Consider the following 18085-nt stretch of genomic DNA (forward strand, 5'->3'; position numbering starts at 1 on the left):
CCCTGAATATCAGCTGTCCTTTCATGTGTGGTCTTCCTCATTAGAAGGTAAAGCTCCTTGAGGGCAGGGGCTGTCCTTATTTCTGCTTGTATGTATATTCCCAGGACTTAGCAAAGTGGCTGGCATACAGTAAGTGCTTAATAAGTGCTTCTTGACTGGACTGGACTGGGACTCTGAGAAGTTACGTTACTTACCCAAGAGCACATAGCTAATAAGAGTCTTAGTTGAGATTGAAACCCAGGTCCCCAGACTCCAGGTCCCACACATTCCATTATGACACACTGACTTTCTAAAAGAAATCAGACAGCAGGTTGGTGAAACCCATTATACTCCCACCTAACTTTCATGCCCTTTGGGCTCGATTTAACTAAGAACCTGTATCTGTGTGAAACTACCTGCCACAATGCTAGCATTCACTTAGTCTAATAAAGTTTTGGAAACAAAGAGAACATAAGAACATTTGGAGGTTCTCTTGGTCTCATGCAAATTTCCCATCCAGGTAGAAAGCATTCAGTCCTGATGACTTCTGAATGTTATGTGCAAGACTGAGTAAAACATCATTATGTCACTAAGAATTCTAGACTCTTGATAAATTAATTAAAAAGTATTTATTATGTGCCTACCTGCCTGTCTTAGGTATGGGAGATACAAATATAGAAGTATTACAGTTCCTGCCCTCAAAGAGCTTACATCCTAGAAGACTGGGCTAGAAAACCTCTAAAGACCATTCCAATTCTACTGTCCAAAGATAAGTAAATGCAGAATATGTACAAAAATAAATACATAGTTATGAGTTGGGTACTGTCTAAAAACAGGGAAAGAAAAAACATGTCCTAATAACATGAGAATTCCAAAAGGCAGAGGTGAGGAGGGAAAGCATTCTAGGCATGGTAAACAGCCTGAAAACCTATTAAAAATAAAATAAATAAAACAAAAAAAGAAGAAAAGAAATCAACTAATTCAAGTCTCTTCTTTTACAAGCGAGGTTAAATGAGGAAATGGAGACCCAGAGAGATAAAGTTACATCTAAATAGTCAATGATAGACCACGGTAGAGCTGAGGCCAAAAAGGTATAGTGTATGCTAGGTCTATATCCCAAAGATATCCAAAAAAGGGGAAAGGGCCTATTTTTACCAAAAAAAAAAAATATTTATAGCAGCTCTTTTTATAGTGGCTAAAAATTGGAAATCAGAAGGATGCCTATCAATTGGGGAATGGCTAAACAAGAGGTAGTATATGATTGTAATGGAATATTATTGTTCTATAAGAAATGACAAGCAGGATGATTTCAGAAAAACTTGGAAAGACTTATATGAACTGATGCATAGTGAAGTGAACAGAACCAGGAGAATGTTGTACACAGTAACAGCAATATTGTTCCATGAAGAACTGTGAATGACTAAGGTATTCTCAGCAATACAATGCTGACAATCCCAAAGGACAAATGATGAAGCTTCCTATCTGCCTCCAGAGAAAGAACTGATGTTGATTGAATACAGACTCAAACATATTAGTTTTTACTTTCTTTCTCACATTTTTTTCTTTTATTCAAATCTTCTTTTACAAAATGACTAATATGGAAATGTTTTACATAATTGCACATGTATAACCTATATCTGACTGCTTACCGTCTCAGGAAGGGGGAAGGGGAAGAAGGCAGAGGAATAGAATTTGGAACTCAAAACTTTAAATAAAAACCCAATAGACCTTAAAAAAAAATTAATTCCTAAGGGGAAAATGGTATAGTGTAAAGAGCGAGAGCTTTGGTGTGGGAAGACTTAGGTTCAAATCCTGCCATTGTTATTAGCAGGGTGACCTTTGATAAGTCACTTAACCTCATAGGGACTCACCTTCCTTATCTGCAAAAATAGGGATTGGACTAGAGGACCTCTGAGGTCCATTACAGCTTTCAGTCTATAATCCTATGATTTACTGACTTCAAGCCCTTTTCTGTATGTACCCCATGATGCCTCTAGATCTCTATCTATATCCACCCCCAGTCACAGCTGCAACATCTGGCACCCTGACAAGAACCAAATCTCTAAGAAGATTAGGGGAGATATAATGGGTACCAGGTCACTGATTAGATTCTCATTACTACCTCCTCCAAGGTTGGAAACTTGCTTATGACCCTGCTTTTAGAGATAAATCACAACTGACAAGAAAAACACTATTGGCCCGTTTTATCCTTAAAATGAACAATTCTTGAAGGGTTAGCATCTCCAAGAATTGAAGGACCTTTTCCCGTTCCCCTTGATCCTCTCTACCCCAGACTCTAGAGCCATTAAAAAGTCATCTTCATTGTCCTAAGAACAGTCTGAGGTGTAAGAGACAAGAGCCACTAGTGAGGAATTTCACAGGAGCATACTGAGGACAAGAAATGTTTTGTTTCTCTCTTTGTATCTCCAATGTCTAGCATTTAGGTGCCCAATAAATGCTTATTAGAGAAAGGAAGGGAAGGGATTACTTTCTGAAAACTGAATTGGTTAGCATAGAAAACCAAGAGATTTTGGCCTCCATCATCTTTCCCCTGTGTCATTCTTCCGTTAAAAAGGACAATACTAATCCAGGTACAGCATTTGATGTTATTCATTCCTTACCAAATAAGCCAATTACTTCCCTTTTCATGATCCAAATATTCTTCGAAGAACCTATGTTTTCTGAGCGCGTGGTCAGAATTCTTTTGAATCCACTATTTAAGGTTAGTCTCTTTGACAATGATCAAAGGACGACATTTAGTTGATGCTTTGTGGGGGCATTCTAGAAATTACATATATTAACGCCCTCTTTACAGACAAGGAAACTAAGACGTAAGGAAATAAGTGACTTGCCTATGACTCCACAGTTAATAAGCAGTAGAGGTCCTTTTGGACTCTAACCTCCATGCTGCATTGCCTCTCATGTTGCATAAGAAGCAGAACCAAATCTTTGAAGTAACTCTTAGCACCTAAGTTTATAGCATTTAGGCCTAGTTTTTTACCCTTTACTTGTTCCTTCATTCAACTTAAATAAGCTTTAAGTCAATTTAGAATGTCCAAAAACAAACAAAGGGGAAAGAAACAGAAAAGACTTTAAAGTAATTATCAGTCTGTCTAAGCAGAGCCTTGCTATCAGGAGATAACTGGACTGGCCAGCTGCCCTCCCATCTGCTCTCAGTGCACGGCCCCAATCTTCAGCGGTAATCTGCTTGGGCCCAATTGGAACCCAGGGAAAATGCCTCTGGAGCAATCCACAAACATCTGAGTAGAGAGAAATAATTGTCATAAAACACACAACTATCCCTACAATGGAACGTCTTTATCTGGAGTAAAGATGAAAAAATAATAACAAAGAAGCCCACCTCTCTAGTTTCGTTAAATGCTGCTGCTAAATGAATGAGAATAAATGAACGAGAGGAAAATCAGCTTTCTGCTTCAACTTGTTCATTTATTCCTCTTTCCCTGTCTTTTGCCCCCACAGAAGATGTACCTGTCCACTCTGTGCCATGGTAAGAACTTCAGGACGACTTTATGTGGAATTAAAAGAAAGAAAAAGAAATCCAGGCATTGTGAACTATTATATGGCAACTGAAAAAAATCAAATTCCAGCTCTTCATTTTTATTCAAAATCTACCTCTTACTCTATAACCATTTATTGAAATGTACAATTGATTTTCATACTGTCATGATGTGGAGAAAATGTGCTTCTTAGAAGCAGCAGGTGTGCTGAGGAAAATAAGCACCAAGGTTTAAGATGCCTTGGCATGCCAACTTCATATTGGTGACAGAAACCTAGAGGGCCAAGTACTCTGAGTTCATAGAATTGGTATGTGAGGTGAGCCTGTGATCTCACAAGAACATATCGTTCATAGGAGTATATATAGACAGAAAGCAGAGGTGTGAGTTGAATGTGATGGTATGATTATCTAAAAAAATATATAAAATTAAGGGATAAAAAAGAAGAATGCACTGGAAGAAGGGGAAAGGGAGAGGGAGAATGGGATAACTTATCTGACGCAAAAGAGGCCTAGAAGAGATTTTACAGTGGGGGAGGGGAAATGAGAGAAGTGGGGAGGGGAGCACATGAACCTTACCCTCATCAGAATTGGCTCAAAAAGGAGAAAATACACACACTCACTTGGGTGTAGAAATCTATCTTACCATACAGGAAGGAAAGGGAATAAGAGAAGGGGGAGAGGAGGGCTGATAGAAGGGAGGACAATTTGGGGGAGGTAAAAGTCAGAAGCAAAACACTTTTGAGAATGCACAGGGAAAAGGAGAGAGAGAGTAGGATAAACAGGGAAAATAGGATGGAGTGAAATGCATAGTAATCATTACTGTGACAAAAATTTATAGTGAGTTTCTCTGATAAAGACTTCATTTCTCAAACATATAGAAAACTGAGATGAATTTGTAGAAATCAAAGCCATTTCTCAATTGATAAATGGTCAAAGGATATTAACAGGCAATTTTCAGACAAAGTAATCAAAGCTATCTATAGCCATATAAAAATGCTCTAAATCATTATTGATGAGAGAAATGCAAATTAAAACAACTCTGAGCTTAAAACATCTGTCACATTGGCTAATATTACAGAAAAGGAAAATGAAAAATGTTGGAGGATACGTGGGAAAATTAAAACACTCATGTGCTATTGGTGAAGTTGTATACTGATTCAACCATTCTGGAGAGCAATTTGGAATTACATCCAAAGGGCCATAAAACCAGGCTTACCCTTTGACCAAGCAATACCACTACTAGGTCTGTATCCCAAAGAGATAAAAAACAAAAAGGAAAAGGACCTATGTGTACAAAAATATTTATTGCAGGTCTTTTAGTGGTGGCAAAGAATTGGACGTTAAGGGGATGCCCATCAGTTGGGGAATGACTGAACAGGTTATTGTACGTGGTTGTGATAGAATACCATAGTGCTTTAAGAAATGATGAGCAGGATGCTCTCAGAAAAACATGAAAAGACTTACACGAACTGATGCAAAGTGAAATGAGCAGAACCAGAAGAACATTGTGTACAGTAACAGCAATGTTGTATGATGATCTACTATGAATAACTTAGCTATACTCAGCAATATAGTGATCCAAGACAGTTCTGTGAGACTTATGATAAAAGGTGCTGTCCATCTCCAGAGAGAGAACTGGCGGAGCCTGAATGCAGATCAAAGATACTTTTTCTTTGCTTTCTTTATTTTTCTTGGGGCTTTTTTTGTCCGTGTTTTCTTTCACAGAATGACTTACATCAAAATGTGTTTTGCATTATTTCACCTTGCTTACCTTCTCAATGGGAGAGAAGGGAGGGAAGGAGAGAATTTGGAACTCAAAATTTGAAAAAAAAAAAGAATGTTACGATTGTTTTTACATGTAATTGGGAAAAAATAAAATATTAAATAAGATTTTAAAAAGAACGTATCCTTCATAGAACTGGAAGGGACCATAGTAATCATGCAGCCTAGGCATTCTTAGTCTAAGGTCTATATACTTATTTTTTTTTAAATTTGATAGCTGAATTTTAATATAATTGATTTCCTTTGTCATCCTAATACTTAATGCATCTCAACATTATTCTGAGATGGAGCTCATAGGCTTCAACTGGCTGCCAAAGAGATCTAAGACCCAAAATAAGGTTAGAGGCAGCTAGGTGGTACAAAGAGTGCTGTGTTTGGAGTTAGGAAGGCCTAACTAATCTCAAATCCTGCCTTACATACTCACTAACTACCTAGTGAGTGATCCTTAACCCCTCTCAGACTCAGTTTTCTATAAAATAGTGATAACAATAGCACCTACATCCCAGGTTTTTGTGAGGATTAAATGAGAATTTTGTTAAGTACTTTGCAAACATTACAAAAACTAGCTATTACTAAGAACTACTAATCTGGTCAAATATCCTCCTTTTACAGATGAAGAAACTGAAGGCCTATGAGGTGAAGTGACATGAAGTGACTCATTGGACTGGGAGAGTCTCTAGGGCAGGGACTATCTTTGCCTTTCTTGCATCCCTAATTCTTAGGACAGTACTTGCACATAGGAGGCATTTAATATATCTCTACTGATTAACAATAAATGCTTATTGACTGATATGCCTCATCACACCATCAGAGACAAAGTTGGAAGGAAAGACAAGTACTATGCCCAAACTTCCTCACTCATCTTGTGTCCTTTCCCCAGTTCTTCCCTTCTGATGAGGAATTCCTCATTTTTTTAATTTGAGATGGCACAACAGGGACAGACAGTAACTATTCTTCCTCAATTTTCTGAGATAGTCCCAGTTTAATATATTATGTCCCAATTCTTCCCCACCGTTGAAATATCCTAGAAATTTTATTTCAGCAAGAAAAAACAAAAAGCAGCTGAATGAATCACTTTAGTCAGGAAGGAGTACAGTAAAAACATACATGTCAAAAAAAGAGAATTAGGGGGCAGCTAGATGGCGTAATAGATAGAGCACCGGCCCTGAAGTCAGGAGGACCTGAGTCCAAATCTGGCCTCAGACCAAACACTTGACACTTACTAGCTGTGTGACCTTGGGCAAGTCACTTAACCCCAATTGCCAAAAATAAAAAAGAGCATTAGAAAAAATGCAGAACCCACGGGGTATGGGTAAAACCCATCATGTATATATCAATCAATTAATAAACATTAATTGATAGCCTATTATGTGCCAGATTCTATCCTAAGTGCTAGTACTGTATAACTTACAAAGCATGTCACATACATTATATTATAGGATCCTCACAACAACCCTGTGAGGAAGCTACCATAGCCAGTGATTGTCCCCATTTTACTGATGAGGAAACAGGTTTAGACACATAATTTCTCATAAGGATTATGCGCAAGTGATGTGTGACCACAGATGTGTACTGAGTATAAATGCCTATGACATGATTCCTCTGACTTAAAGCCCCCAAATATCAGGTTCCATGAATAGGTAAATAAATAAATGTGTTTAATTACGGCAGCATGGCAATTGACCATATGTTCTAAATTTTGGTTCAGAAAATATAATTATCAAAATGGTAGGAAACCTGAGATTCTGGGTATAAGGTTAAAAGGTAGGTAGGTGAGATATTGCCTACCTGGTGTGAACTAGAGTGAGACAGAAATGTTGCCAACTTGAATCAGGCTGATATTTTCTGCTGCAGTCCCCTTAATCAACATGCTGAGGTCTAGAAATAATTAAGGCACCCAAGTTTGTCCTCAGGCTCCCCCGCTTTTTTCTGTACTCTTCCTAAATTTCCCTTTCTACCAGTACCTTGCTTCCCACCCACTACCCCCAGCATACATGCTATCAATCATTTATGCCATAGTGTGAACTTGCCATTTTGCTACCAAACTAAGGAGTATTTTCATTTTAAACCTTATCTCTAATTGTATCTTTATCTTCTACTAAAAGAATATCAGGAAGCTTTGGAGTAATATTCCTGGGACAAAGTTTTGCAGTCGATTTTGAAATCATGTCATATAGGGATCCTACTCTCCACTCCTGGACACGTCAGTTCAATTCAAGGGTCATGTATTAAGCATCCATTATGTATAAGGTACCATGCTAACTTCTATGGATACAAAGAAAAGAAAAAGGAAATAGTACCCACCTTCAGAGCAATTACATTCTTCTGGGAGATTTCATAATATATGTCAATATGAAAATGCCAAATAACATCAAAAATACAAAGTAATTTAAGGACTTGAGCACTAACAAATGCTTGGGGGGAGGGGGATCAATAGATATAATGGCACATGACGTGAGTCTTGAAGGAAGCCAAAGATTCTACAAGGTAGAGGTAAGTAGGGAATACATTCCTAGGATCATAGAATCACAGAATCAAAGAATTTTAAAGCTAGAGGCACCTTTGATTTTGTGAACTCAATCCCCTCCCCATTTTATAGATAAGAGAACCACCCAAGTTTGTACAAGTATGTCCAAGTGAGCATTTTCACTAGCTGTTCTCCACACCTGGAATGCTCTCCCCAATCATCTCTGCTTCCTGGCTTCCCTGGCTTCTTTTAAGTCCCAGGTAAATTCTCACCTTCTACAAGAAGCCTTTCCCGATCCCTCTCAATTCTAGTATCTTCCTTCTATTGATTATTTCCAGTTTCTCCTATCTATATCCTTCCTATGTGTGGGTTGTGTGCATGTACATGGTCTTCCCCATTAGCTTCTGAGCTCCTTGACAGCAGGGACTGTCTTTTGCTTTGTTTGTATCCCCAGTCCTAAGCACAGTGCTTGGCACATGGTAGGCATTTAATAGATTTTTACTGACACTGTATACAGAACATAGCTCAGGAGCAAAAAGGGGTTTCAATTTGTACCAGTACATATTCCAGATTCCATTGTGTTTGGAAAATACCACTTCTACAAATCTTCTAACAGATCATCTCAAAAGTGATTATTCTATTCAGGCAGTGGCACATAGTAACAAGAACACTGAATGAGGAGTCAGGATACCTCAGCTTGTCATCCTGGCTAATCCACTAGGTAGCTGTTTGTCCTCAGACCAATTATTTCTCCTCTCTGGACTTCAGTTTCCTCACTTGTAAAAGGAAGAAACTGGGACTCATCTCTAAAGTTCCTTCTAGCTGAGGTGAAGGGGCATAGGGGAGAGAACAACCTCTATGACCTATAACAGTGTCAGAAAATTCATTTGGCCATGGAAAACTTGGAATTCTGAAATAAATTGATAAAAAACTAATAAATTTTGGTCCAGGCAGTCTCAGGATATTGAATGGTTTTTGGACAATGGGGGGGGGAGGGGTCATGGATATTTTGGAGTAAAATAGAGGAAATTAAAACTATTTTCATACTCCCTAACTGCTAGAAGGCAGAAGCCCTGAACTCCTGCCCCTCAAAGTGATCTCCAGCCCTCTGCCACCCCCACCCTTTTAGGTCTGCAAAGAGTGCCTTGGATCAGATCACACTGGGAACAGTCTTTTAAGCTAAGAGAAGGGTTTAATGTTACACATTCCTCTTTTTTACACTATCAATTTCTGCTTCTATTCTGGTCTGTATAAGACCCTTACCCCAATTAAGTCACAGGCACATTTTTTACTTGGGCTGAGAACATGTATATTTATTTTCTTATTTTCTTCCTTTGACCCAACTTGCAACTGGCCCTTCAAGGGCCCTACATTAGGTCTTCTTAACCTTGGATTATGAGGGCTGTGAATAGATTTCAAGGAACATGTGAACAGTAAATAACACTTTTAATTTCACTAACTTCTAACTAAAATTGGGCATTTCCTTCAATTATGATTTTTTAAAAAATAGCACTCTGAAAGGGAGTCCATGTACTTCAGCAGTCAAGGGGGTTCATGACATACAAAAGGTTAAGAACCCCTACCCTACATGAAACTCATTGCTGTCCAAGGTCTCCTATTCTGGCTGTTAAAACATCCAGAGATAAAATCTCTCCTCATCCCAAACCACACTATCTCTGCTCTTCTTTCTTCAGACTCAGTGACTCTCCTTGAAGTCAAATGGAGTTGCCAAAATCATGTGCTGTCAAATTAACCTCCACAATTCTAGAAATCTCTTTGTAAATACTGGCTTTGAAATACTTCTAGGTTTTGCCATCCCTCCAGGGTAAAGGAATCCTCCTAAAAGAATGTGAAGCTAGACAGTTAAAGAAATCTCTGAGAAAAATCTGGTTCAGGAGACAGCTAAGAAAAGCCAGGAGGAAAGACATATCTATATATGTTTATGCAGAAAATAGAAAAGTTTAAAACCAAATGTGTTTCTAAAATATTGTTGCTCTGATTCCAACATTCTGTTGCTTCTTTACTATAGATTCTAACTGAAAAAGGCAATATAAGACCAGTATCTCCTCAGCATTCTCAAACCTCTCATTCTCTTTCTATAACTTTGCATCTAATTATTGCCCTTGAAACAGAAATCTCCCCATCATGAATTCATATCTATCTTATGCAATGGAGTCACTACTCAAAAAGCAATGAGACAAGCCAAATCAAGCTCTACATTTCATCCTTAAAAACATTATTGCCATTTTATGTACATTTTAAAATTTATCCTCTATTCTGAACCTGGGATCACCCTATTCTGAATCTGAACCTTCTAGAAATCATGATTACAGTTGGTCCCATGCCAAAATTTCTGATCACTCTAGTCTCCCTTTTACCAAATCAGAGGATCACATACAGGAAGCTAGAAGTACTATCTTTGAGTAACGTAGCCAGCCCCCTTATTTGACAGATCCAAAGGGGTCCAAAGAATTTAAATGACTTGTCCAAGGTCACACAGTAAGTGGTACAATCAGGTTTTGAACTCAGGTCCTCTGACTGCACTTTTTCCATGCTGCCACCTTTGAGAGGAAATTATTTAGTTGATCATTTTAAAAGAAAAAAAATCCACAGGAAGCTCATCCAGAGCATGCAAAAATCACCAATGTTTGCTATAGAAGCTGAAAGAAAAACTCAATAGCCAACAAATATCATATATATATATATATAATGTATACATATACACCTACATACATATATATGAACATATAGCAAATGTGTATGTATGTAAATATGTAGAGGATGGACCAGGGGACCATGATCAACTTGATTTTATAAGGTGTTATGCTTCTATGTGGAACTTTGTATTTTATCAATTAATGAAGGAAGGAAATAAGCACTTATTAAGTGCCTAATATGTGCCAGGCACTGTCCTAAGCATTTACAAATATTATCTCATTTGATCTTCATAACAACCTTGGAAGGTAGTTGCTATTATGATCCCCACTGAGGAAACTGAGGTAGGCAGAGGTTAAGTGATTTGACCAGGGTCACAAAATTAATATCTAAGGCTGAATTTGAACTCAGGTCTTCCTGACTCCAGACCCCACTCTCTATCTGTTGTGCCACCTACTACCTCTTAAGGATAAATTAATTGATTCAAGTTTAGTTTTGGACCTATTGTCGATAAACGGGTTGGTTCAGGATTTTCAAAGAGGATACCCCTTTGTACTGAGCCTATATTTAAAAATGGAGTGAGGGCAGTTGAAGAGTTGGAGGCTTTTAGACTTTTTCCCCTTTTCCCCTCTGGCCAGACCACAGAGCATCAGAATTAAAAAGTGGCCAGCCTATTCCCCTTCAACTCTTCCACACACTCATGTGTGTACACACACACACACATACACACACACATACACACCTCCTGAACCTATAATGGCCACCTTGCAGAGGAGGCACATGAGAGAGCCATATGCTCTCACAGTGTTGCCTAAAGGAAGAGTTTAGGGTATAGGTTTTATGGACAGAAAAAAGACTATTTCCTGGGAAGTACCAGGCTTGGGCTTTCTTTTTCTTTTCCAAGTTTGAGAGTTCAGGTATCTAGTTGTCTAGAGACAAAAGAGAGAGTTCCTAGATAGCGCTAGCCTCAGAGTTACTTCAGGGTTCAAGAGTTCTTGGTCCCAACCCCCTAGAGAGAAAAGTGAGAATTTCCTAGATAATTCCCTATTACTGGATGACCCAGCATTGAGGTGAGAGGGTGGAGAGGTTGCCTTTTGGAGAGAGAGGAGGACCATGGAATCTAACCCAATAGTTGGATTGGGAGGGGTAGGTGCCTTGAGAAACATTAACTTCTAAAGAAGAGGATTAAGTAAGTGACCCTCATAGTAAGTGAATAAGGCATGATATAAGGGAATTAAGATTTGGGTTTTACCCATGACCATTACTATAAGTTACCATGACAGATGAGAAAGGGAGAGGGTAACCTTGAGTAACCCTGAGTTCATTTCCTTCCAGAAGAGTCCAAACCCTTGAGATATTATCATCAGACTAGAGGCTTGTCTGTGTCCCCAGCATGAAAGTTGGACTCACATGAATGGCCTAGGGACTTCAACTCTAGTGATTCGAAGTTTGTTTTCCTTCCAATGGGATGTCCAGTTGAGGAAAGGTGGAGGAGGTGGGGGGAATTATAATTGTTTACAGGCAACTTTATGCCCTTATGTATCTTCTCTAAGGTGAAATAAAGACAATCCTGTACTGATTACATTGTTGCTTTGAATGAATGAATAGGCTCTAATAACCCTCTTTCCAATACCAGTGGAGACCTAGACATGAACCTATATTCAAACTAGTCAGAGAGTTCTCTGAGAGAATCTCTGACTAGGGGCAAAATACATCAAAGAGATATGATCTGGTGGCTGCTGCCAAAAATGAACCTGTTCAGTATAAACCCAAAGAATTGGGTGACAAGTCACAGGTTACATATGTAATAGTGTGCCATAATTTACAGAAAGTTGGCCTCAAGAGCTACCACCTCTGATACAGAGTGGCTGTGTGAGCCCAAGCAAATCACTTAATCTGTTAGTACTCAGTACTCTCAGTACATCTCAGTACAATCTCAGCAGGCAATTTCCTGAAACTATAGCACAATTGCTCATCTGTATTCACAGAGTGCATTTCCTCAAGAGACTTCCCTATGTCAGTGAAATCACAGTTTCAGAATACCCCCTCCCAAATATATACATAGGCACAATCAAATTGGTTGGCTATTGAGTATTCTTTTAATCTTATATATTGATATACTCATAATCATTACCTATATTCGATCCAGCTTGGTTTCTTCTTGGGGATGAAGATGTTTAATCAACACATGAAATTGGTGAACAGTATACATCTATATAAGGCATATGTGCCTTATAAAACCTAGATTCAGCTATTCAAGATCGGCTCTATTTTTTACTCATTATATGACATTGATCGAGTCACTTAGCTTCTCTGTCATTCCTCTTCCTCTCTGAGACTTCTCCATCCATAGAATTCAGGTGTTGACACTTGTACTTCCAACTTCATAGGATAGTTTTGTGGATCAGATAAAAATCATATATGTGAAAGAATTTTGTAAACTACAAAGTAGTCTATAAATGGAAGCTGTAATTGGTATTGTTATTTTTCTAGTGGACTTTGAAAAAAGAGCACAGAAAATGTGATCTTGGTGGGTAATAGGAGGGGAGGGAAACCAAATCACTAAACTTCTATAAAGAAGGCTTGAGGGTTTCTTCTATTCCTGACCTGCAAGGTTGCTTAATAAATTCTTGTGTTAATTAAGTATCCCTCCCAAGAAGAAACCAGTTGGGGTTGAATTGAGGTAGCAGTCATGAATAGAATTTCACTAGTCCAGGAATCTCACAGAATGATAAGTGATAGTGTAATATGATCTCTGTCATACATTTTTTATTTTGACTTATCTAAAGGAGTTCTATTTTTTAAACAAAACACTACATGCAAAGCGCAAGTATCTAAGCGATTACATTAGTTTATGTTTAGAAGTAACAACAATCTTGACATGTCTTTAATGATAAATAAATAAAACATTAGTTTTGATCATTAGGCTGTGTGTGTGTGTGTGTGTGTGTGTGTGTATTACAGTTTTACTAAAAGAGTTACATGGATTCTAAGAAACAAAGGAGTCTATGAGGAGTCAAAATTCCGGGGTTCAGATCTTGGCTCTCATTGCTGTGTGACTGAATAAACCATTCAGTCTCTCTGAGTCGCACTAAGCTCAGGCTTTAAAATAGGGCCAAATTTTAGTTTTCATTATTATATCAATGGAGTCATTGGATTCAGAGGTGGAAGGGACCTTAAAGATATCTAGTTCAACTTCTTCATTTTCTAGTTGAAGAAACTGAGGCCAGGGCCATAAAATAGCTTCCTTAAGATTCCACAGGGGGCAGTGCGGGGCTTCTGACTCCAAGGCCAGGGAATTCCCTGCTATGTGCTTTTCTTAAGGACTAATACATATAGGGGATTTAATGTTTCTCATTTCAAAGTCACTTTCCAAATGCTTAAATTTCATAAACTTATAAAAAGTTTACAGATTCTTTTCGGTGTAAATAAATCTCAAGGGATTATACTGAAAGACTGTACCTTGCTACAAAATCCCTTTGTGGCTTACTATGTACTGGAATTATCAATATTTGATGGAGGGAAAAATGACAGAACCACAAATAACATTTCTTTTTTGGGAAGTTAACTCATGAAGCACAGTGTTCTTCTTAACCTTGTCTACCATTTTCTGTCTGATCTTCAACTACACAAGTTACATGGTAGTTCATAGGTCAGAAGATAGGGTTTGGAGTATCATATGTTCTCACTACTAAAAAGAAAAATGGGAGAAAGCAAGGGAAATGGGAGAGAGAGATTCATCAAGGGGAGAGAATGGGAGATTGGGCCATATCTGAGTCAGTAACTACCTGAAAGGAAATGTCCCTCCTTGGGAAATCATTTTAAAATGGCATACTCATCATGGAGCAGCAAGTTCCCTTAGTGGATGATGATCACATGCAGGCCACTTTTCCTTAAGGGCATGCAGCCCACTGCAGTAGATAGATTGAACTGTATGGCTTATATTCTCATTCTAGAAATTAGAAATATCTTTTAAACCCTGGAAAGTGGATGGAACTACATGAGTCATAAAGCATAACATGAAAACTGGAGGAACAAATGAATAAGATGTAATTTATTTGGAATGGTTTCTCCTGAAGGCCAAAAAAAAAAAAACCCTAACCCACCTATAAACTGCCTTTTTCACCTCATAAAAGTTGGAGGGATTTAAAATGGGGGTTAATGATGGATTTCTCTTAATTCAAATTAGCCAATCAACCAATCCTTCGGCAGCTCATAAACCCACATTTGGAAAGATGCTTCATCTTCACTCAAACAAGCACAGCCTCCTTTCCAGTGACCATGTTTGCAGAATGAAAGCACCTCAGGAAAAAATGGAAGAGTAGTTCTCTCCAACATTCACTTGGTTCTGTGGGCAAAGGATTGTTGATAGTGAAGTCTGGCGAAGAAACTCTGTAGCCCAAATTCCAAAGCTGATCATTTGGCTTGAATAGGCTATAATCCTGTCTTTCCAATATTTAGGTATCCCAGTTTATTAGACACTGTGAAAGCTTTCTGCCATCATCAAGTTGAATTTGTTATTTTTATATAACTTTATGCTAAGGCTCCTATGATCATCAATTTAGAGACAGAAGGGACCTGAGAGGCCACTTAATACAAACCCCTCATTTTATAGCTGAGGAAAGTGATATCCAAAGAGATGAAGTGACTACCCCAAGATCACACAGACAGGAATTGGTAGACCTGAGATTTGATCCCAGGCCCACTATCTCCAATACCCATGCTTTTCCTGCTGTATCAGTCCTTACTTGTGACTTTATTTTTCACAAGCATTTGGCTGTTTTCCTATTAAAAGTGTCATTAAAGGCACAGAATATGGAATGGTCAGTTCTACAGAAAATGCTCTTCCTAAAACCTTAATTTCTGAGGCAACTAAACACCTTGGGCTAAATGTAGTTTTCGGCGAACAACTGTCCCAAGTACAATTCTTCTCCAAGGGCTATTTCTGCCAAAGAAGAACCCAGAATGAAAAAAAAAAGTGCAGTTCAGAGCAGTGGCTAATTTAGAGAGAAAGGGAAATGGGTAGGTCGTGGGTGACAGGGATGGAATTAATTACTAGATTCAGATAGTAGAGTCAAGTCAATTTTTCCCCCAGAGCTGCAAGAAAAAGTATCATTTTGAAAAGAATTAGACTGGATTAACCAAAATATAAGTCAGAAGAATGCAAAACCCAAGTGCAGGAAAAGATGTCTTGCTGATGGGTAACTAGTTTAAAGGAACTAAGTTGGCTTATAAACTCTGCTTGAAGGGTCAACAGTTTTCTTCTATTAAAAGTTAGGCTTGTTCTCTGACAGCATGAGCCTGCCTGTCAAAGGCGGCTTTGATGCTTTCTGCTCTCCTCATCCACAGAAAAGCCAGAATAGTCTCATGTGTAGGAATTTAAGAAAAAACAGTCATTCTATCTTTTCCACATGCCCATGGGGTTTACAGGTGGTTACCTTAGAAAGGTGTCGCTAAGAACTAAGGACAGATACTTGTTAGGAAACCATGACCTTTAGAAACCTGTAAGGGTAACTTTATTTGTTGGGGTGAATGGCTTGTTCCTGGGGTCATTTTGAAGGGTTTCTGTTAGGAGGGGGATTGTGTTTCCCCTTTTCCATTTCACAGAAGGGGGGGGATGGGGAGGCACAAGCAAACAGATCAAAGTATTGTGACAAGCCCAAGATGGGCATTCCCAACAATTCCAGACCAACACCAACAGATTCAAAGGATTCTCCAGTACCTCCGTCTTCCCCTGTCCTCTGCCACCTCTCGCTTCAATCTTAAGATTTCTCTGCCGGGAGGTATTTGACCACACAGACAGGTTAGAGTCCTTCGCTTGCTCCCCACTCTACTGAGCCCCCCATTCTCCAGCACTCTCCGGACAACGCTGGGCCGGTAGTGGGGGTGGGGGTTGATAAAGCACAACTCAGAGTGAGGGTGATTGTCCCTGGTGACTGCACTCCCCATCCCCAATCTCCTATCCCACCGAGTCAGGAACACCTTGACTCAAACACAACCCATACTGAAATCGGTCCCCCACCTCCGTTCCCACTGCCCCCCACCTTCAACACACACACACACACACACACACACACACACACACACACACACACACACACCACACACAAAGACAAAGTCAACCCCGAGGAGATGCCTCTCGAGTCTCCTGCGATCCGCAACGCCAACTCCGGCAGAAACTCACCGGCTTTATCAGCCCAGTTACCCAGGGACGAGAGGAGCAGCAAGAGGGAGCCCAGGAAGCAGACCTGGCCCAGCAGCAGCTCCTTTCTTTTCCTGCGAGCACGGAGCCGGTGCTGGTTGCTGGGCAGGAGCGGCAGCATCTCTGACTGCCGGAGGGGCAGCAGCGGTGGTGGTGGTCGGGGCAGGAGGAGTAGGCGGCGGCGAGCTGGAGCCGGAGCTGGAGCCTGAGCCTGAGCCCGAGCTGGAGCTGGATCCGGAGCCAGAACCAGAGCAGGAGCCAGGGCTGGAGCCTGAGCAACAGCTGCAACGGCGACCGGAGCCTGCTGTCCGCTCCCCTTCTCCAGCGCCAGCTTCACTACATCCATTAGCTTTTCCCTGCGTGTACACACAGACACACGCGCACACACACACACTCACACGCGCGCACACACGCGCGCGCGCGCTCACACACACACACACACACACACACACTCCTCACTCTCGCTCCCTCTCTTCTGCTGGTGAGCAGGGAGATGAGCCCAAGGAAGGGGCGGTGGGGGCAAAAACGGTCTGGTCTCCTAGGGTCTGTAGGTGCCCCTGAGGTAGAATCAGCGGCTTGCAAACTCCGCCGGGCAGGCTCACGGAAGCCCCTGGATTTTCCTCTCTCTTGCTTCCTCGCTCGCTAGCTCTGCTCGCCAAACCCACCCCGCCTACTTGCCCGCCCGCCCCCTCTTCTAGCCTGTGCAGAGGCAGGAGCTACGAGACCAGTCCTCTTAATCCATGGCCCTAGGGCTACCACCCCCTTCCTCCCCTCAAACAAGATCACTGCCCGGAGGAGAAGGACGGAGGCTCCGGACCCCGGGCCGCAGCGGAGGTGGCGGTGGAGGCGTGGGGAGGCGAAGGGAGGAGGAGAGGAGGAGGAGGAGGAGAAGAAGAAGGAGGAGGAGGAGGAGGAGGAAGAGGAGGAGGAGGGTTTGCCATGGATGCAGCCCCTGATCTTGCCAGCGAAGCCTGAATCAGGGTGGAAGAGAAAGAGGTGTGTGTGTGTGTGTGTGTGTGTGTGTGTGTGTGTGTGTGTGTGTGTCCCGGGGTGGGGGGAGGAGGAGAAGAAAAAGGAGAGGAGGAAGAAAAAGCAAAAAGAGGAGGGTGGGAGCACAGTGCTGTTGCCGTCTGTGCTAGGGTATGGAGGAAGGAATGAGAGGGAAGTGGATGAGAAAGAACACACCGAAATAAGCATACACAGAGGCAAGAAAGAGAGGTGTCTTAGAGAAAGGATCCACCCGAAACTTTCCGATCACCCGCGAGCCTCCTGGGGTCTCCCATTCACTCCGCCCTCTTCTCCCCCCTGAGTGTCACTACCCCGCGTGGCTCTCCCTTCACCGCCTCCACTCTCCACCTGCTCTTCCCTTGACCCCCTCCCCGACGAAAATTCTCCAGGACTCCCCTAAACCAGGACAACCAGACATTCTGTGCTGATCCTTCATGCCACCTTTGGTAACCCCCAGAATCCCCCACCACCCTTC

The 18085-nt window shown here is 40.8% G+C and overlaps 1 protein-coding gene across 2 annotated transcripts in view; it reads right to left on the bottom strand.

Moving 5' to 3' along the window:
* SLC24A3 (solute carrier family 24 member 3) overlaps positions 1-16948 on the bottom strand; it is a 750777-nt gene extending 733829 nt beyond the window's left edge. Inside the window, exon 1 of one of the 2 annotated variants that reach the window (XM_027840422.1) lies at positions 16585-16948. In XM_027840422.1, coding sequence (XP_027696223.1) covers positions 16585-16948 — 364 coding nt within the window. The remainder of the gene's footprint in view (positions 1-16584) is intronic. The other variant, XM_027840423.1, reaches the window with a different exon arrangement.
* Positions 16949-18085: the final 1137 nt, after the last annotated feature.

Source organism: Vombatus ursinus, unplaced genomic scaffold, assembly GCF_900497805.2.
Source record: "Vombatus ursinus unplaced genomic scaffold, bare-nosed wombat genome assembly UNPS02014841.1, whole genome shotgun sequence".
Lineage (NCBI taxonomy): Eukaryota > Metazoa > Chordata > Mammalia > Diprotodontia > Vombatidae > Vombatus > Vombatus ursinus.